Source organism: Sebastes umbrosus, chromosome 10 (assembly GCF_015220745.1).
Source record: "Sebastes umbrosus isolate fSebUmb1 chromosome 10, fSebUmb1.pri, whole genome shotgun sequence".
In the NCBI taxonomy this organism is placed as follows: domain Eukaryota; kingdom Metazoa; phylum Chordata; class Actinopteri; order Perciformes; family Sebastidae; genus Sebastes; species Sebastes umbrosus.
This window is the reverse complement of record NC_051278.1, coordinates 9726119-9745923: the sequence shown is the minus strand read 5'-3', so window position 1 is coordinate 9745923 and position 19805 is coordinate 9726119. Positions and strand designations below refer to the sequence as shown.

At 39.4% G+C, this 19805-nt stretch overlaps 1 protein-coding gene across 4 annotated transcripts; it reads left to right on the top strand.

The window, feature by feature from the left end:
* Window positions 1-167: 167 nt before the first annotated feature.
* On the top strand, window positions 168-19120 carry papolg (poly(A) polymerase gamma). 4 transcript variants are annotated; one of them, XM_037782620.1, is made up of 24 exons: window positions 170-337; window positions 2315-2473; window positions 4196-4262; window positions 4411-4492; window positions 6125-6234; window positions 7012-7065; window positions 7369-7480; window positions 7618-7707; window positions 8187-8325; window positions 8457-8529; window positions 10103-10223; window positions 10418-10502; window positions 11928-11981; window positions 12067-12186; window positions 12770-12879; window positions 13305-13426; window positions 13540-13697; window positions 13898-14040; window positions 14575-14780; window positions 14873-14953; window positions 15041-15100; window positions 15253-15356; window positions 15458-15558; window positions 16896-19120. In XM_037782620.1, the coding sequence occupies exons 1-24, from the start codon at window positions 321-323 to the stop codon at window positions 17069-17071; spliced, it is 2544 nt and encodes an 847-aa protein (XP_037638548.1). In that variant the 5' UTR covers window positions 170-320; the 3' UTR covers window positions 17072-19120. The 4 variants fall into 4 exon arrangements, 3 of the variants coding, with proteins under 3 accessions (XP_037638549.1, XP_037638550.1, XP_037638548.1); XR_005208570.1 differs by lacking the exons at window positions 10103-10223; window positions 10418-10502; window positions 11928-11981; ... (9 more) ...; window positions 15458-15558; window positions 16896-19120 and adding exons at window positions 8690-8867; window positions 8975-9170 and having other exon boundaries at window positions 168-337; XM_037782621.1 differs by lacking the exons at window positions 10103-10223; window positions 10418-10502; window positions 11928-11981; ... (9 more) ...; window positions 15458-15558; window positions 16896-19120 and adding an exon at window positions 8975-9170 and having other exon boundaries at window positions 168-337.
* The last annotated feature ends 685 nt before the right edge of the window (window positions 19121-19805 follow it).

Sequence of the window (19805 nt, the reverse complement as noted above, 5' to 3'; positions counted from 1 at the left end):
TGTATAAATAAACTCTGTTTAAAAAAAAAAAAAAAGATAAAAATAAATAAATAATAATACAAAAAGATTATTTTTTCACTTAAAAACTTTAAAGATATTGCATACATTCATTGTTTTCATTGCTTTCTTCTTCTTCTTCTCTCAGGACTTCCTCGCTGCTGGTTCATAAGAAGTGCTTCCGGGTCAGAGGAAGGTTTGAACTGCTCCTCTCCATTGTTGTAATCAGGTCGAGGCTGTTAGCATCATCACTTTACTCACTTCATTCTTTACTTTATTCTTCTTTTTTACGGGATTTACAGCAACAAGCTTTTCATAGTGTCATGAAAGAAATGTCGAGGTAAGTCCTGCATGTGTAAATGTTAACATTTGTGATGTTTTTTTGTTCGAGAGTCCTTAAAGAATAGGCTAACAAGCTAAGCTAACGTTAGCACAACTGTCACAACAACCAAACAAGGCCCAACGCTTGTTAGCTTAGCTTGTTAGCTTGTTTGTTTGTTGTCGGGTAACTATGGTGGATATATACGTCTTAACAAAATGATTTCACTTGTTTATGTTTCATAAAATGTCAGTCATTAAATAGGTTTAACCGGATATCGAGTCATTAGTTCGCGTTAAACCGATTCTTCCGTAGCAGCCAGTTAGCTAACTTAGCTTCTAATTGTGTTAGCCTGTTTGTAGCCTCTCGTGCTAACGTTCACTCGCCGCCAGTTGAACAGTAAAAAGCTAATTTCAGACATGTTTTATGCAATTTGTGTTAAATTAACTCTTCAGATTTGGGATTACACACAATTATGGAGTATTTTACACGCTTGTAAGTAATGTACACATGTGCATGTATCGTGTTTACACATGTGGGTTCACGGTAATCATAGAAACAGAAACTAACAAAACACTAAACAACATGTGTCTGTGGCTTATAAATATCTTTAATATAACTTAGTAATCTTGTGCATAAAGTAAGACATGGTTTGAGAAACCATTACATGATGAAAATGAAGTGTTGCATAGCATAACATTACAAAATGTTGACTAGTAACAACATTTCAGACATGTTTTGGGCAATTTTACTCTTCAGATTTGGAGTTAAACACAATTATGGAGTTATTAGTATGCTTGTAAGTAATATGCACATTGTTGTGAGCGCATGTAGCGTGTTTACACATGTGGTAATAATAGAAAGGACGAGCATAACACTATATAAAATGTGTCTGGCTTATAGATATCTTTACTATAATATGGTAGTCTTGTGCATAAAGCTAATTTCAGACATGTCTTAGGCATTTTTTGTTAAATGAACTCTTCAGATTTTGGATTACACACAATTATGGAGTATTTTACACGCTTGTAAGTAATGTACACATGTGCATGTATCGTGTTTACACATGTGGGTTCACGGTAATCATAGAAACAGAAACTAACAAAACACTAAACAACATGTGTCTGTGGCTTATAAATATCTTTAATATAACTTAGTAATCTTGTGCATAAAGTTTGAGAAACCATTACATGATAAAAAACGAAGTGTTGCATAGCATAACACTACAAAATGTTGACTAGTAACAAGCTAATTCAGACATGTTTTGGGCAATTTTTGTTAAATTTACTCTTCAGATTTGGAATAACACACATTTATGGAGTTATTAGTATGCTTGTAAGTAATATGCACATTGTTGTCAGCGCATGTAGCGTGTTTACACATGTGGGTTCAAGGTAATAATAGAAACAGAATCTAGCAAAACACTATACAACATGTGTCTGGCTTATAAATATCTTTGCTATAATTTGGTATTTTTGTGCATAAACTAGTAAAGCATAACACTAAACAAAATGTGTCTTTGGCTTATAAATATCTTCACTGTAACTTGTTAATCTTGTGCATAAAGTAAGACAGGGTTTGAGAAACCAATGCATGATAAAAAATGATGTGAACATTGTTGTCAGCGCATGTATCGTGTTTACACATGGGGGTCCGCGGTAATAATAGAAACGGAAGCTAGCAAACACTATTCAAAATGTTTCTGTGGCTTATAAATGTCTTTACTATAACTTGGTAATATTGTGCATAAACTAGCAAAGCATAACACTATATCAAATGTGTCTGTGGCTTATAAATATCTTTACTATAACTTGGTAATATTGTGCATAAACTAGCAAAGCATAACACTATATCAAATGTGTCTGTGGCTTATAAATATCTTTGCTATAACTTGGTATTCTTGTGCATAAAGTAACACAGGGTTTGAGAAACCATTACATGATAATAAATGAACTGCTAGCTGTTATTTTAATGTATGTATTCTTGTTCCCCTCGCAGCACCATGCCTGGTGGGCAGCAGCCTCAGAAACACTATGGCATCACCTCTGCCATTAGCCTTGCACCCCCACGAGATATAGACCACCAGTACACCACTAAGCTCTGTGATGCTATGAAACCTTTTGGGGTGTTTGAAGATGAAGAGGAATTGAACCATAGGTGAGGAACAGAAATTGTTATTTTATATTAACCATAACACAAGTATGGGGGCATTCTTGAGTGCTTACATTTCATTGCAGCAATCACAACTAGGGATGTCACGGTACCAGAAATCTAGTAGTCGATATCAATACCAGTGAATTTACACGATTCTCGATACCAATTCAATACCACGGTAAAAAAAACAATAAATCCCATGTATTTCAACACGCACTGCTTTTATTAAAACATTTGAGCATTACAAAAAACAGACGCATGTAGCCTTTAAGTAATAAATAAAAAGAAACGTCTATTAAAATTGCAAAACAGAACAGTGGCATGTAGCCTTCAAGTATTTAAAACAAACAATATTGTCTGGATGTCTGTCTTTGAGGTGCTTTGCTAAAATGGAAGTATTTCCTCCTTTGGAAAGAAAAGTACAACGTCACCATTACTACTGTTTTTTGCAAACCTATTATTACTCCTTGTAAATCCGCCTCGAACTCAAAGTACTTCCATACCCGACTCTTGCTATTTCTTTTCTCAACGAGTTGAGTTACATCAGCGGAGGTAACGCTGCATTAGCTGCCATCTTTCCCGTCTCGTGTTGTTGTTTTCTTCCGTGCTGTTACAACGTTCTTCTTCCTTCATTTCACGACAGATGAGAACACTTGTAAGCGTAAACTGCCCCCATTAGATCCGGAAGAATCGCATCTCCAGTACCTCCGCGCCGGTACCAAATGAGAATTACAGGCATCGTTCGGTACCTTCAGTAACGAAGAAAACGAGTACCGTCACATTTTTAGAATTTTGGTACCGAAGTATCAGTTCTCGTGACATCCGTAATCAAAACTACACTTAGAGATGTTCTGACATAGTTTGTTTCCTTCCTGATACTGATTCCGATAACAGCGTGATAAGAAAAATATATGGTTATTATTATTATTATTATTTAACAGCTACGACAAACTACCTGCAATCAGTTCTTCTTCGCTGCTCTAAAACAGTAGTTGCCAGTGGCAGCCATGATACATCCAGGGCGACAGCACAGTGAAGACTACTGTTTTGGAGTGGCGAAGAAGAATTGATTTCTGGTTAAACTAGGGCTGTCTCGAATACCAGTTTTTGGGCTTCGATGAGAAATATTCGAAGATTCGCGGAGCAGCGCGGAGCAACAGGCTGACATGTTTTTCTGTCTGTCTGTCTCCATTCCCCCGTTTCAGTAATCAGGACACTGCCGCTGCCGCACGCACACCTCTACACGTAAAAACAGCAATATCCATCTGAGATTAACTAATAATCATTAATGTTGAATATTAATAATATGTAATGATGTGGGACCTATTTCATAGGTTATTTTGGGATTTATACAATATTTTTACATACTTGTATATAAAAAATATTTAAAAACTGAAGCATTCGAATAGTGATTTGGAAGTCGAATACCAGGGCAACGGTCGAAGCTTCGAAGCATTCAGGTCAGCCCTAGGTTTAAACAAGGTGATTTTTTTTCTGGGTTCAAAAAATTATGGTATCGGATCGGTACATAGGCATACTTGCCGATACCCGATCCCAAACTTTGGGTAGTATCGGACGCATTTCCGATACTGTTATCGGTATCGGAACAACTCTAACTACACTTACTACGGGTGCACACAAAAACATGAACACTTGTAATGTAATGCACCATGAGAGGGCTGGATTGTGAATGAAACACCCACTAAAAGTTGTATCTCTTCTCAGACTTGCAGTTCTTGGGAAGTTGAATAACTTTGTTAAAGAATGGATCGCAGAGATCAGTGAATTAAAGGTGGGTCCTGTTGTGTTGAAAGTAAAAGCTGTGATTTATGATGTATAATGGCGTCACTAATGGTGACTATCAAATCAGAAAGCTATCTATTGTTATGCTATAAAGAGAACAATACTGATTTCACTGTTTATGCTTCTCTCCTCTACAGAACCTCCCACCATCAGCTATAAGCTGTGTTGGGGGCAAGATATTTACATTTGGTTCGTACAGACTTGGAGTGCACACAAAAGGTATGTCTAGTCATTTCATCATCAATCACTGACGGGAAGCTGTCCGACAACATTACACTTTAAGACAACATCTGAACTGTGTGCGTGGCTATATTGTCATTCAAGAGGAGCAAAGAGAGATAGAGGTATCGGGACATTACTGCGACACACCACTCGGCCCTGTCTAAACAGGCATATCTTGTTGTTTTTGAAAAGCTCAGTTCACCCTGACCACACTAAAGCACGAGGCTGGCATTGTCATATTCCTCTGCCTATTGAGAGTGTTTTTGAAAAGCCTAGTTTTGGGGTCTGAAAGCTGTGTAAACATTGGCTCACTATAGACTGAAGGCATTAGTGTGAATGTGGTCGGAGTACCTCCATGCTTTAACAACAAACACAACAAGCAAGTTCAAACAACAGGAAATACTAAAAACTAATGTTTGGGACCCCGCTATCTGAATTTTGACTTCACAACTACTTTGAAGATGTCGTGTATAATTCTAGTCTCAAGGGACTTTTTGTTTTTCAACACATAGAATGGAGAAATGGATATGGTGTCAGGACATCAGATGGAATATTTACACTCACCTCTAGTCTTACAAACTTTTCAAACAAATGCTTGAACTTTTTTTCATTTTTGCCTGCCTGTTGACAGGCTAGGAGGTCATATCTAGACAAACCAGTTTGGTTTGAAGAATCTCTAAACCCTTAAAGGGTAACTTTGGTATTTTTCAACCTGGACCCTATTTTCCCATGATTTTGTGTTGAAGTGACCAATGGGGACAACAAGTTTTGAAATTGGTCCAGTTTGAGGGAGAACGCTGCAGTCACTAAAAGGCCTTTAACGTAATCACTCGTGACAACTCCTCACCGTCAAGTTACATCCGCTAGAAGTGCTTGTTTTTGACACTGACAGACTTATTATAAGTGTCTGACAACATTATGGAAAGGAGCGTAGAGAGAAATAAAACGTTCTTCCTTACCTTTCGCTTGATCCGGTCTGTTTGTTATTGTGTCCAAGTCCCGCTCTAGTAGAAGTATTGTTGTGTAATCTCGTGAGAGATGACTTGTTGCCGAAAGACAACGGTGGAAACGTGAGTGAAAGTTGGAGAGAGAAGTGCCGGTGTTGTCAGAGTTTGTTGTGTTGGAGTACAGAAAGCGTAGCTTAGTGTTCTCTAAAGATTTTTAAGGTCATGGCTGAATATGTAGCTGATTTCAACAATGTGGATGAGGTCTAACCCTCTCGCGAGATTTCAGAATGTGACTTCTAGGGATGCACTGATACTGGATCAGATGTCGGGCCGATACCGACTCGAATAGCTGGATCGGATGTCTGTGACAATGGGACCGATCTATTCATTAAATTCTATGTTTATATCCTGTGTACATTATATACTGGAATTTGAATTCCTGTTTAAGTTTTGACCAATTTGTTGCTGCATTAAAAAGGTTTACGCTTGAATTGTAATTCTTGTTAATTTAGAATATTTTTTACCAAGTTGCTCTACTTGTTTTTTTTATCTGTGATATTTTATCACATGAACTCTCTTTGACCTTGAATGCAGCAACTTATCAGATTGTTATTGAAGTCATTAACCATTTAACCTACTGGGCAACGCAGATCACACCGCTAACACTAAGGGTTTCTTTCAGGAGCTGATATTGATGCCTTATGTGTGGCTCCACGCCATGTAGAAAGAAGTGACTTTTTCCAGTCTTTCTTTGAGAAATTCAAACAGCACGAAGAGATCAAAGACCTGAGGGTAAGTTTATGTAGCACGTCTGGCCATTTCTCAATGAAGAAAGCCCCTGTTTCACCCTTGAGCTTGTAAAAATCAGTCCATTCAATCAAAGGTTTTTCATTGAGAAAGATGCAAGAGCAACAGAGAGCTGAGTTCACTGTATTGGGAATGCAGAACAATACCAAACACTGATAAAGATTACTCCCTTACATCTGTATGGCTGAGTTTATTTTTGCTGAATAGATAGAGGAGCTATAATGTAGTAACTGTCAGCAGAGAGCAAAACCCAGGAGTATTGCCTGTGCTGTTGTTAGGTCAGCTTGTGTGTTAATTTCCCAAGGTGTGTGTCTTTATTAACATCAATATACATGATGAAAAAGTGTGTACACCCTTTTAGTTTGTTTGTTTTGACACTAAATTATATTTATATATAATTATCAGATGAGCTGCTATTTGTTAAAGTGTTTACTTGCAGTTTAAAAACAAATTAAATTCACATCTTGCTGATCTTATCCAAAAATGCAAAGTGGTGGTGCACTTTTATTGGTTGATAAATGTTACTCAGAGTAGCCCTGTATTTATTAGATGTTGTAAAAGGAGGATGATATTAAATTGGATATTATACTGAAACCCTGGTCCCCAAAGACAACCATAGGTGACACTTGCATGTTTCTTTATAAGCTCTGTGTTCTTGACTTTGATTTTCAACCTCTTGTTCATGATGATGTCAGTCAGCCATGTGACTTCGCCTTGTCTGAGACGTGTTGGTGATATTGTCTCTTTTGGTGCTTTCTCAAGGCTGTCGAGGACGCCTTTGTACCAGTGATAAAGTTCAAATTTGACGGAATAGAGGTAAGTCACTTTGAGATATAAAATAAGGTAACAGAGATGAGAGAAACCAGAATGAAACCTCTGTACTTGAAGTCTTGTATTTCGCCTTGATGAAATTTCAAAAATAAATAAATCATTTAAAAGCTCATCCTGTTGTGCCGTACTGCTTTGAACTTGCTTGCCATTCCCACAAGAAAGAGGCGTCGACCTGTTTATGACAAAAACAAAAAAGCATTTTGTTGTGCCTGGTATTTTAGTATTAGACGGATCATTTATACTCTGTGTCATCTGTACTTTCCTTCTCCTCTGTGTCCGCCTGAGCAGATTGACCTGCTTTTTGCCAGACTGGCCTTACAGTCCATTCCAGACAACTTGGACCTGAGGGGAGACTCCATCCTGAGGAACTTGGACATTCGGTGTATCCGCAGCCTCAACGGTACGCTACAAACCATCTGTAACTTAAATCTTCTCTTACAGGGAATTCTCTCCGCATTAACTGTAAGAGTGTGTGTGTATATATGAGTGTAATACTTTACTCGCAGTGTTTTAGGTTTCTGGTGTTTTGTCTTACAGGCTGTCGAGTGACTGACGAAATACTGTACCTGGTGCCAAACAAAGAAAACTTCAGACTGACACTGAGAGCCATCAAACTGTGGGCAAAACGTAAGTGGATTTAAATGTTCTTGTGTTGTTGGGTGCACCTTAACATTTATTTTTTTGTACGTCTGATTTTATTTTATCCTTGTGTCATATTCAGTAGTTATAGAAGTGCTCTAAAAAGTGACTAACGAATTTGTGCGTAGAATTAAAGATATTGCCTCCTACAGGTGTCCCCCCCAGTTTAGTGTGTACTTAACAAATCTTTTGGCTGACACCAATATTTTTAAGATGTCTCTGCCTTACAACATATCAACATTTCATATGTGCAATAATGTGAACCCAACCATTCATTCAGTCCGTCTACTATTTTATTTTCTATCTTGTTTTTTACAGTTTACTTATTTAATATATCTTGTTTTGTTTTTTACCGATGTCTCTGTTGTTTGCAAGGTTCCCTTTCCTGTAAGTTTCTCCGCTGTGGGACTAATAAAGGATTATTTTATCTTATCTTACCCTTATTGTAATGTGTCGTCCGCCTGCAGGTCGTGGGATCTACTCCAACATGCTGGGGTTTCTGGGTGGAGTGTCGTGGGCCATGCTGGTGGCCAGGACCTGCCAGCTCTATCCTAACGCTGTGGCTGCCACGCTGGTCCACAAGTTCTTCTTGGTGTTTTCCAAATGGTATTTAGTTCTTGCAATTAATTACATCATGACATTTGTTTTGTTCCACTTGATGGCAGTATTTCACAACCTTGTGCAATGCCTGTTGTATTTCTCACATTTTACTACATTTGTAATTTCCCATCCTCCAGGGAGTGGCCGAATCCTGTGCTATTGAAACAGCCTGAGGACAGTAATCTGAATTTGCCTGTGTGGGATCCCAGAGTGAGTATGACACCGGTGTTTTATACCCACATGTTAACGATGTTATGCCTCCATTTTATATTGCTGTGTAGACACAGGAAACACTGTCTGGACAGTTAAACCCGCTAAATTGTGAGTTTGTTGGTATTTTTAAAAATTAGCTCAACAAATGAGAGTATAGGTTATTTTCTCTTCTTTCATGTCTCCTCATCCCTCTGTCCTCATGTGACCCGGAAAATTGATCGGGTCCTCTATCATGAGTTCCGATGCTCTTAACTGTGCTCGGAGGAGGCTTCCCAGAGCAGCTTGGAGCAAGGAAGACTTCCCAAGTGGACGTCTTTTTATCTCACACCCCTTCAGTAAAAAATTTGCAACTGAATAGCAAAACAGTGTGTTAAAATCCCATAATTGCAACACTGCAGTCGTAAATATTTGCTAAGGACACCTTTGCACACTCTTCTTTCAGGTTATCCATTTGAATCTTTTCTCCTTGGCCTTTGATATATTTGTTTTGCTATACTGTTTTTTTTCATTATAATACCATAAATTTACTTACACCCTAAACTAATTGGTCTTTAGCCTTAATTGAAAGCATTCTAGCTGTTGTAATTGCTGTGTCATGTTTGTTGTGTCTCTTCAGCAATAAACACATTTTAATTATCTATTGGTGTCGTTTCCGTTCAGTCACAGTACGGCCAACAGTCACCGTACATTGTGCAGAAAGTATAGTTTTAGATACAATTATATAATTTCCCAAATGTTTAGGCTACTTTTTAAAAGTATTTCTGTTTACTATGAGACATGCTCATCATAATCCAGAAAAAGGACAAGTGCAGAAACAAATACTTGCATTGTAGAGGCTTTACTGCTGGCAGAAATGACTCCTGTGAAGTTTTTCAGAGTACGGTCTGTACCTTCACCCCAAAATAGCTCTTGGTGGTAAGGAGGCATTCTCACATAGTCCCCCCTTTTTAACCCCGAGAACCTGGACAAAGTCGTTGAGTGGCTGGCGTCCGATGTAAAACATTATTAACTAAGCATGTGCAATGTACTTAGAAATTAAAATGTGGTTTGACTGACCTGTACACAGTTTAAACACAGGCTTGTCACGCATGCGTCGTCTAGCAGTTGGCTCAATGTGCATGTGTAATATTTCAAATTATCTTTTGTCACGTTAAAATGAAATGGCTAAAATGAATAGCGCTAACGGTGGTGACTACGTTGGGTAGTGCGGCACATTATCTGTCTAAATACGTACTCAAAGGGAAGATGCTGCAGGTGATCCAGCTCTGTAGCCTTCCTCAACAGACAAATCTCTTCACATGATGTTTTAGAAGGAAGCGCGTCTCGTTTCACGATATGTTTCCTTCGTTCCTCCTGCTTTGCATCACTTGAGGAAAAAAATGCAAATAAGGGAAACAGTGAAGTGGATTGGGATGTACCTTGTGTGTGGGATGTGTGCCCTTTGGGTTTATGATCCCTGTCAGTGTGTGGGTGTGTGAAGTTGCCCTACACATTCACTTTGGTGGGTGGAGTATGAAGGCTCTCGTTTCTGCAGCGAAAACCAATCTTGGTCCCTGTGCCGTGTTTTTAGGTGAACCCCTCCGACAGATACCACCTGATGCCCATCATCACCCCCGCCTATCCCCAGCAGAACTCCACGTACAATGTCTCCACGTCAACGCGCACCATCATGAGCGAGGAGTTCAAATACGGTAAAGATTGAAAATTAAATATCTGTTCACCTGTTTTTCCAGTTCTCTTAAAGTTTTGCATCGCAAAGTTTTTGAAAGGCAATGGTAACGGTACATTTCTGTTCCTGTGAGTAACAAAACGTATTCGTTTTTCAAAAGTGTCCCTTTGAATGTTGGATTGTTTAGCCTGATGTGTTTTTGTCGTTCATGAACAGGCCTCAGCGTCACAGATGAGATTCTTCAGGGAAAAGCAGAATGGTCCAAACTCTTTGAGCCACCCAACTTCTTCCAGAAGTACAAGTAGGTGTTGATTTTGTCAGAAAAAGGATTGATGGATGGAACATTTTATTTACCAAAGTAGGGCTGCAACTAACGATTGTTTTCATTGTTGATTAATTTGTCTATTATGTTCTGGATTAACCGATAAATTGTTTGGTTTATAAAATGGTGAAAAATGTTGATCAGTGTTTCCCAAAGTCCAAGATGATGTCCTCAAATATCTTGATTTTTCCACAACTCAAAGATATTCAGTTAACTGTCATAGAGGAGTAAAGAAACAATCAAATATTCGCATTTAAGAAGCTGCAATATGAGAACGTTGACTTATTTTTTCTTAAAAAAATACTCAAACCAATTAATCAATTATCAAAATAGTTGCAGAGTAATAGTTGACAACTGATCAATTAATCGTTGCAGCTCTATAACAAAGCAAGATGAGTAAAACATAGAGCTGCTTGTTTCTCATATACATGGCATCAGTCACAAGTCGGTATCATGTTAAGTTATGTGGAAATGAGCTGTTCATGTGTTGAGTGTTTGCATGCCATAGACTGTATTTTGCCGTTGAAACTAAAACTGGAAACTGTTTTTTGTTTCCGACCAACCTATTGTTATGACTTTTTGAATTTGGGCAGATTTGACTCATCCTAACTGTGGTCAGTAGAGTTGGTCGACTCATTTTGTTTATGAAAGTTCCTCCCACACACAAGTGTCACAACTGAGTTTTCTGCCATGTCCTGTTGGTGCTGTTGCTTCATCATCGGAGCAGGGCTTCACAGTTGATTGCAATTTTTTGGAAATCTCAACATGGCCAACTGCAATTTTCAAATCGCAGGAGGCACAACATTTGTTAAATCTAAAATATGTGTCAATATACCATTTTTAAATTAAATATTGTGGTGCTGCAGAGACGTCCTGGCCTACACATCATATTCTACAGACTTAAGAAAACATCTTTGTTTGGTACAGATCACCGCAAAAATCACACCATAATCATTTTACAGAAGTAAAGAGGAGTGACTTATTCTGCTTATTTGCATGTGCATACAGTACTTGTATTTTTGGTTTCTACTAGAACATGTTTGCATGATTTAATGTTAAAAAAATTGCTTTATTTTTCTCATAGCGGCTGTGCTGCAGCACCCCTTTTCACCCTCTGTCTGAAACGCTCTGTTTGAGCTTCTGCTCAGTTTTAAAGATTAATATGCTGCTGATATAACTGTTTATTAATTTATATTGCATACAGAATTAAGACGTCTTTCAGCAAATACTGATTGTGTTGAGGGAGGTTTTCATTCAGTTGTAGTCCTCATAATTATACACCTGGGTAGGCTATAGCAAACGTTGCCGTAATGCAGCCCGTCCCTGTATAAACATTTTATGAGCCCTAGAAGGAGTTTGTTGTGTTAATCTGCTCAACATCGTGTCTTCTGTTCTGTGCTGCAGGCATTACATCGTTCTCACTGCCAGTGCCTCCACAGAAGAAAACCACTTAGAATGGTAAGCGTCTGTACCGAGTGAAACTGTACTGAGGATAATTGTATTAGCGGCACCTCTGTGAACACATCTCGATGCTTTCCCTCAGGATCGGTCTGGTGGAGTCAAAGATCCGCGTTCTGGTGGGAAACTTGGAGAGAAACGAGTACATCACCCTGGCTCACGTCAACCCCCAGTCCTTCCCCGGGTCCAAAGAGAACCGCAACGAGTGAGTTCAGTTTTATCCAGACAAACAGCTCGCTGAGAGAGCTCTGGATTAGTGAAGGCAAAATCCTGCTAATCATTAATCAAACCTTTTCAGGGTCACTCAGCAAGTATTTATTTTTTGTCCTTGAGTAATGTTTCCTGTTGACCTGTGTGAATACTGCTAGTCATGGAGTCATAATTGGCTTGGGTCTTGTCATTGATTATTAGGCAGACACATGGCAATAGTTGAATGCAGCTTTGAGAGAGCTGCAAGAATATATTTCTACAACATTAGCTCCTTTCACACATACAGTCTATCCCTGAAATGCTCAGGAACATTCCCTGCATGGGCTCATGTGTGAATGGGAGCAGGGATCAATATTCAGGGAAATCTGTACTGCCAATTTTGCACCTCAAGACCTCGTAACATCTCAGGGAAAATGCCGGTACGGCTGTGTTGTGAATGAAAGCAGTAACATTGCAGAGAAAAGCACTTAAAGGGTTATGCCCGTCTGACCCACATATTCCAACATTGCCATGGCATGTGTGAAAAGACGAAACATGACTGTTATTTTCATGTTGCTATTTGTGTGTTTCTGTAACAGGAACGACTTTGTGTCCATGTGGTTCATCGGGATCATCTTCAAGAAAGTGGAGAGTCCAGAGAGCGTGAACATTGACCTGACGTACGACATCCAGTCCTTCACAGACACTGGTAGGTGCTAGTCAAACGTTAAAGATAAAATAGGCTACAGCACAGGACATTTACTAGTATACACTGCAAGTAAAAATATTAGTGGCATAAAAACCCATTTAAAATAAATGCAGCAAAATCAGGTTTTCAGGAACGTAATCAAATTATGCCACACTGTTTTTGTAATCACATGCAATATACATAATTTAGCTAGTAAGAAAATAAGAGAAAATACACACCCTCAGCCCTATTTGGTAGTTCTTCTGTTACGGCAAGACTCTATATTGAAAATATGAATTCAGCAAAGTCAAATGTTCTTTTAAAAGTGTCAAAATGGAAGAAATGGCCAGCAGTCACATGGACTACGCTAAGAAGAAAGTCAAACATGTTTCATGCGTTCATGCCGGCAGTCAATGAACCTTAACACGCCATGTTGTTGTCTGCAGTGTACAGACAAGCCAACAACATCAACATGCTGAAGGATGGGATGAAGATTGAAGCAACGCATGTGAAGAAGAAACAGCTCCATCAGTATCTTCCTCCTGAACTGGTGCAGAAGAAGAAGAGGGTGAGATCTATCTTCATGTGCATGTTGGGACAAAAGCCTTAATAATTTTTTTTTTAAACATTTCATGATTACTGACTTGATGTTTTTCCTCTTTTGTGTTTGTTTTTCTGCAGAGCATAGCTGAGTTGAACCGTAACTCTAACGGGGGGAGCTCTAAGCGGATCTCTCTGGACAACAGTCCCCTGGACAGCTCCAGAGACACAGACTCAGGGACTCCCTTTACCTCTCCATCCAACAAAGCTCCCAAGTCTGCGTCTGACACAGAGGACAGGTATGATGCACCTCTACACTTTTATTTGCATTTTAGTGTTGTCATTCTCTATTGCATTGGATTTTTGTATCCCCAGATGGTCTATTCTAATGCATATCCTGTTTGTTTTTTTAATATATATTATCACTATTGACAATGACCAGACTCAAATCCACAATATGACGCTGAGCAAATGTTTTCTGTCTCTTTGTATTTTGCAGCGTCAGCCCTCCCAAGCAGCTTTTTGCGGAGAGCTCCCCAGCACCCAGCGCAGCAGCAGCAGCAGGAGCAGCAGCAGGAGCAGCATCACCATCAGCATCAGCTGCTACAGACCAGGGCATGTCCATCCCCGTCATTGGCTCACGTGAGTCATTTGTCCAGTGACTATTACTCAGATACTGTCTATTAAGTATGGGAGAGTAATTTTCCTCTCTGGGATAGGCTGTTTAATATTTTAGCAATAGCATAAAACGTTATTTGGCATAATTGACAGCCGGAATATTTAATCAAACTTTTCAAATCTAGAGAATAGGGCTGCAACTAACGATTATTTTCATTGTTGATTAATCTGTTGATTATTTTCTCGATTAATCGATTAGTTGTTTAGTCTACAAAATGTCAGAAAAAGTCGATCAGTGTTTCCCAAAGCCCAAGATGACGTCCTCAAATGTCTTATTTTGTCCACAAATCAAAGATATTCAGTTTACAGTCGTAGAGGAGTAAAGAAACCAGAAAATATTCAAATTTAAGAAGCTGGAATCAGAGAATTTTGACATTTTTTCAAACCGACTAATCGACAAAAGGTATTGAGATGTTGAAGGCATGTCAAAGATGTGGATAAATCATCCTATTCTAATTTCTTCTTGTTTGTCTCCTTCTAATCCTTCTAATCCTGCAGAGCCTGCGGTTAAAGCGAGGCCTTCTTCCCCACCAGCCAGCAGCTCCGTCACCAACGTGCCGAGCGGCGACGTGCAGTCCAACGCCGCCAGCAGCCCCACAGAGGAGCCCAACAACGGCCTGGAGGACTCGGTCAACGGAGCTCCTGCCAAGAGACCACACTCGCCTACACAAGAGGACCTGGCCAAGAGGCACAAAGACACAGAGGTGAGGAGGGCAGGAGTTACCGTGTGTTTGGTGTTGGATTTAAATTTAATGGCAGATTTAATTTGGGACACTGTGCTGTTTTTTTGCTGCAGGTGGTGTCCAATGATGACTCTGCATTTAAAGAGCCGTATCCACCATCTGATTCCTGCACACAAGGAGAAGTACCCAATGCGGTAGGTGTTATTTACTCTGGCTGCTTCTATTGACCATGTAATGGCGGACAAAACAAATTTTCACATTTTGCCTCTTTTCACCATTAGACCCCTCTTTCTGGATCAAAGGCTAAGCCCATTCCAACCATCGATACCTCAAGAACACAGGTAACAACACCGCTTCATTTTATACCTGAATGATTTGATTTTAATTAACGTTGGATAATTACTTTCTCTACGTGGTGCACTTTGGTTCTGTTAAAGTATTTATTAAATGATTTTAAATACTCGTATTAAAATATTGTTATTTCCTTCCTCAGAGACTTCCCAGCATGGAGCTGCCAGACGCCTCCTCGCCTCTCCCCGCCAGCAACAGTTGTCGCGTCGTGAAAAATTCCATTAAACTGGCCCTCAACCGCCACAAGTGAGCTTCAGCTATTCTCCCAGCACCACGTTGATGTTGTTTGACTTTCTAATGTTTTAACTTATGTATTTCTCGGCCTGTCTGTTTCATTTTAATTGTAGCATCACACCTCCCAAGCCCCCCGTGTTTGAGGGCACCCTCACCCCCGACGCTCCTCCTGCCAGCGAAGAAAAGGGCATGTCCATTCCTGTAATTGGCTCAAGTGAGTGTATCATTTGTTTTTTCAGTCGTTCATCAGTTCTGTTAGTTCATCAAGGTGCTCCTCACTCAGATTTGTTTTTGTCCATTTTGTTAAGGAAAACTATGACAATAAATATTTGGTTATATTAAAGGTTGTTTCATACATTTGTATGATTGAATTTGTGCTCATTCAAAGACAGTGTAGTGAAATGCTGAATGACTTTAAAACAGTCCAGTTATTTTTATAAAGAAGATGTCTTTGTTTCCCCGGCACAAAAGGGGAATAAATAACAGCCAAAACAAAATAAACAACAAAAACATCTGTATTGGGTATCGGCAAAATTGTTATTTTAAACATCTTTATCGGCATCAGTAATCGTGCATCCTTAACGAAAACATGCAGGACAGCACGCTGACTTTCATTTTTTAAAAAGCAAGCTAACGTTAACGTGCCATTAGTAACAAACATACAACGTGTAAAGTTAATGTTACTTTCAGTCAGCTGTTTTTTGTATTATAGGCTATCGGTAGGAATGAATGCAATCAGTGTCATCTCTCTAATGTAGAGCTTCCTGTAGGTGTGCTGCTAAAGGAACTTTTTTGTCTTAATGTTTTTCTAACATTTTAGCTGCTTGTCTGAAGTTAAACTGAGACAATGAACCGTATTAAAGAGCACTTTCACAAGCCAACATTTAGTCTGTTTTAATCAAACTCAGTTGTGAACATAGTAATCGTACTCTTGTGTGGACCAAAACAGTCGGTCCTAGACCGCTTGTGAAAGGTGGTCTCAGACCTTTTCCAATCAGACCAAAACATAAGCTGCCTGTGCGGGCATTTGCAGAGATGGACGCAGGTGAACGACAGGTCAACATGAGTGGGAGAGGACTGACTTGAACTACCGCAGACACATCTGATGTTTGCTTGACATCTGATAACAGTGACGTTTATATAGTCATTCGAGATAAACTAGGGGAGATACTGGGGATTCATGCGCACAGTAGGTCAGTGCCGAGTCAAAGTGAAAACCCTTTGACAGCAATATTTCAAGGTCTGGGATTCCCTGCACAGAAGTGGCAGCTCTGGAGACAAAAAAGATTTCGCTTTCACTGTGAAATCGAACCAGACTAAATGGAAAACAAATCAAAAGTGTCAATTTCACTCTTGATTCGGACTAGCCAAACGGACTATGGCTTGTCAAAGCGCCCTTAGTGAACAAGTGGGTCAATCCAAAAGTCACAACCAAGATGGCGACTAAAATGTCACTGTGGTAAAACTAATGTGCATTTTTGTCAAAAGACTAAATCAAAATCAGGCGCCAAAATAAACACTGTTTTTGTCCTTTTCTTTCTCTCTCTGTAGAACACGTGGCGTCCAAACACGCGGTGCCCCCCGTCGGCAGCTCCATCCCCACATTAGTGAGCCGAGGAGCCGACCCGCTGAACGGAGCGACGGCCAAGAGATCCCACTCCCCCTCGCTGGAGGAGCAGGCCAAGAGGCTGAAAGAAACAGAAAAGGCCAGAATCCACATAGCTTGAACACACAACTGTAGACTGGATTTATATATACACACACACACAGAGAGTTGGGGCTTTACAGTTGAGTCAAACAGCGAGAAGATGACTTCACACAGTGTGTTCAGGTCGGTCAATCTCAAGTGTGAAGCAGCAGGACGGACGCTTCACCTCAAATCTTTCAGAGATTACAGATTTGCCAGTGGATAGGTGATTTTGTCAAACCAGATGTTGTGTCGCTCACAGCCAGAGGGCATTTAACACAACCGTCACGGAGATATCCGACATGAGAACTAAAGCGACCGTTTTTTTTACTCGTCTTCATCCCTCAGCGTTTAAAAAATGTACACAGTTCAGATGGAAACGGAGCTGTTCTTTTCGTTTCCCCCTTTTTTTTCCCTTCCGGTTAACGTTTTAAAAACAGCCCCAGAACATTTATCGACGCTTGCTACACACACTTCTAGTGTATGCTGATTTATTTTCTTTTCATTTCTCCCAAACAGAAACCTGTACAGTAAATGTTGATGTACATAACTTTTTTGTCTTAAAAAAAAAAAGAGCAAAAGATCTCTGTAAGTCTTTTGACCATTCTATTGTAGTTTTATCTAAAAAGGAAAAAAAAAAGTTTAAAAAAATTGTAATTTTTTTTGTTTTTCTCTATTGCTTGTCCAAAAAAAAAAAAAATGTCTCCAGCCCTGGATATTTTTTTGTAAAAACACTGTATAGGTTTGGATACAGTTGCAGGGAGGCTTTATTGAGGGTTTGCTTGGATATCACAACCACGACTCTTTGGACCACCACGAGAGGACTCCAGGTTGGTATTGGACTTGCGGTGTGTGTAGGTGATCGTAGACGCCCGGTGACATCAGCGCTTCTCAGGTGCCGGTAAGAGCGAGAAAATCCTTACTATGACAACAGCATTTTTCTGGAAGTGCTTAAATTGATCTGAAGCTTTTTCAGTTATTGTTCAGCTTTCAGAGGGATTAGTGCAGAAATTAGTAAGAAGAACCATATCAACAACGCCCCGCTAATCCTTCTGTTCAGTGTAGCTTCAGTGTCAAAAGTGTCCCGCCTGTTGTATGTGTTGGATTAAAAGAAAAGGTTGACGAGTTTTTCTGCTTACTTTGCCTGGTGTGTTAAAGATGTCAGATTAGGTGTGGTTGACGCAAAAAGTGCTGGACGGTTTAAAGAAAGTGTTTCAGTTTTTGTGTACGTCCCTGTGATTGTCTTGACACCTAAAATCTAAAACCAGGAGGGCCAAACAACAAAATTGTTCAGGATACCGCTTGACCCCTCCACCCGACCCCCACCAGATCAGTTTGCTAGCAGATGAAGCGAAGTCCTGAAAGAGTTTGTGGTGAAAAAAAGCTTTTGAGTTGTGTGTGTGAATGCATGCGTATGTGGTTGTGTGTGTGTGTGAGTATGCATGCATAGATGGTCATTTGTTGGAGAGAGATGGGATTCCCTTCGTTGTGGGTGTTAACCCTCTGCGCCTCCTGTGGAGGTTCTTAAAAAGGCATCTCCTGAGGCTACGGGTGGGGAGGTCAGGGGGTCAGGAGACAATTTATCTTCCTGCCTTAGGCCCCGACCTTCATCTTTAAGGTCTGAAACTTGGTGACTGTTTGATTTCAGAAGATATATGTATACAGTAAAGTGATGCTGATGAGGCGCCCTCTTCTTCAGAGCAGGTAGAGAGACACAGGGAGCGATTTTCCAGCATCCGTTTCCCCAAAATGTACAGAGAACAGTTTTTTGTTTTTTTTCAAAAAGGCATATTCTTCATTATCGGGGGTTTTCTTATCACTTTATTTATATTTGCATATTTGTACCATGTGATTCTTTTTTTTTTTTTCTTTTTTTTTTTTTTTTTAATAGCATTCATAGCAGGTAGGTCTCTTTTTAATGAAATCTGCACCACTCTGTTTCAGACGACTCATGTTTTGCTGTTCGGAAACATTTAACAAAACAAGTCATTTAGATGTTTGTTTCTAAAATGTATTGAAAGGGTATTTTTGTATGTGTTTATCACTTCCTTTAAATGAATCCGTACACCCATTAAACCCCTAAAAACTATGCTGATGTCTGTGTCTTTTGTTGCATATATTTTGTATATATTTTATATGTAAATCAGTAATGGGAGGGGTTTTTATTATGACCTACACGCCTTGTTTGTTTTCCTGGAAAAGACTGTCTTTAAATGTCAGTTACCTTAGATACAGCTTGCTATTAAAAATTGGAAAATTACCTTTTAAAGAAATCAAGAGCTATTAACTTCAATATGTTGCACAGGTCTTCCCATAGACAACTTAAGGCATCCAGCCATACACAATGCTGCCTCCATGCTTCAACAGTGATGATGCTGTCTGATGCATGTGGTGACATGCAGCAGGCTACTGCTGCTAACATTTGAATATTTTACTGTTTTACATTCTTATTCTTTCTTGTGGCTTTTTCCAAACTCAAGCCTGCTGTCATGTACCTTTCTTCCATATTTTCCCTACAGTAGTAGTAGTAGTAGAAGTAGTAGATGATAGCTCAGGGTGTTTGCTCTTTACTATCCATAAGCAGTCATCGATGGAGGGAGGAGGGAGAAGATGGAGGAGGAGCCCACTCCATGCCTGACAAGTTGAGTAGTTGTAGTTTTTTCTTATAACAAATAAAATAAAAATGAAATATGAAAACAAAATAAAACAGGATACAAAAATATATAAATAAAATGAAATATGAATTAAACCAAACAGGATACAAAAATATATGA

Excerpts from the sequence above, each read along its gene's own strand:
- papolg (XM_037782620.1), top strand. Across the intron at positions 2,474-4,195 it reads GAAGAGGAATTGAACCATAG|ACTTGCAGTTCTTGGGAAGT; the intron begins GTGAGGAACAGA and ends ATCTCTTCTCAG. Across the intron at positions 13,698-13,897 it reads GCGTCTGACACAGAGGACAG|CGTCAGCCCTCCCAAGCAGC; the intron begins GTATGATGCACC and ends TGTATTTTGCAG.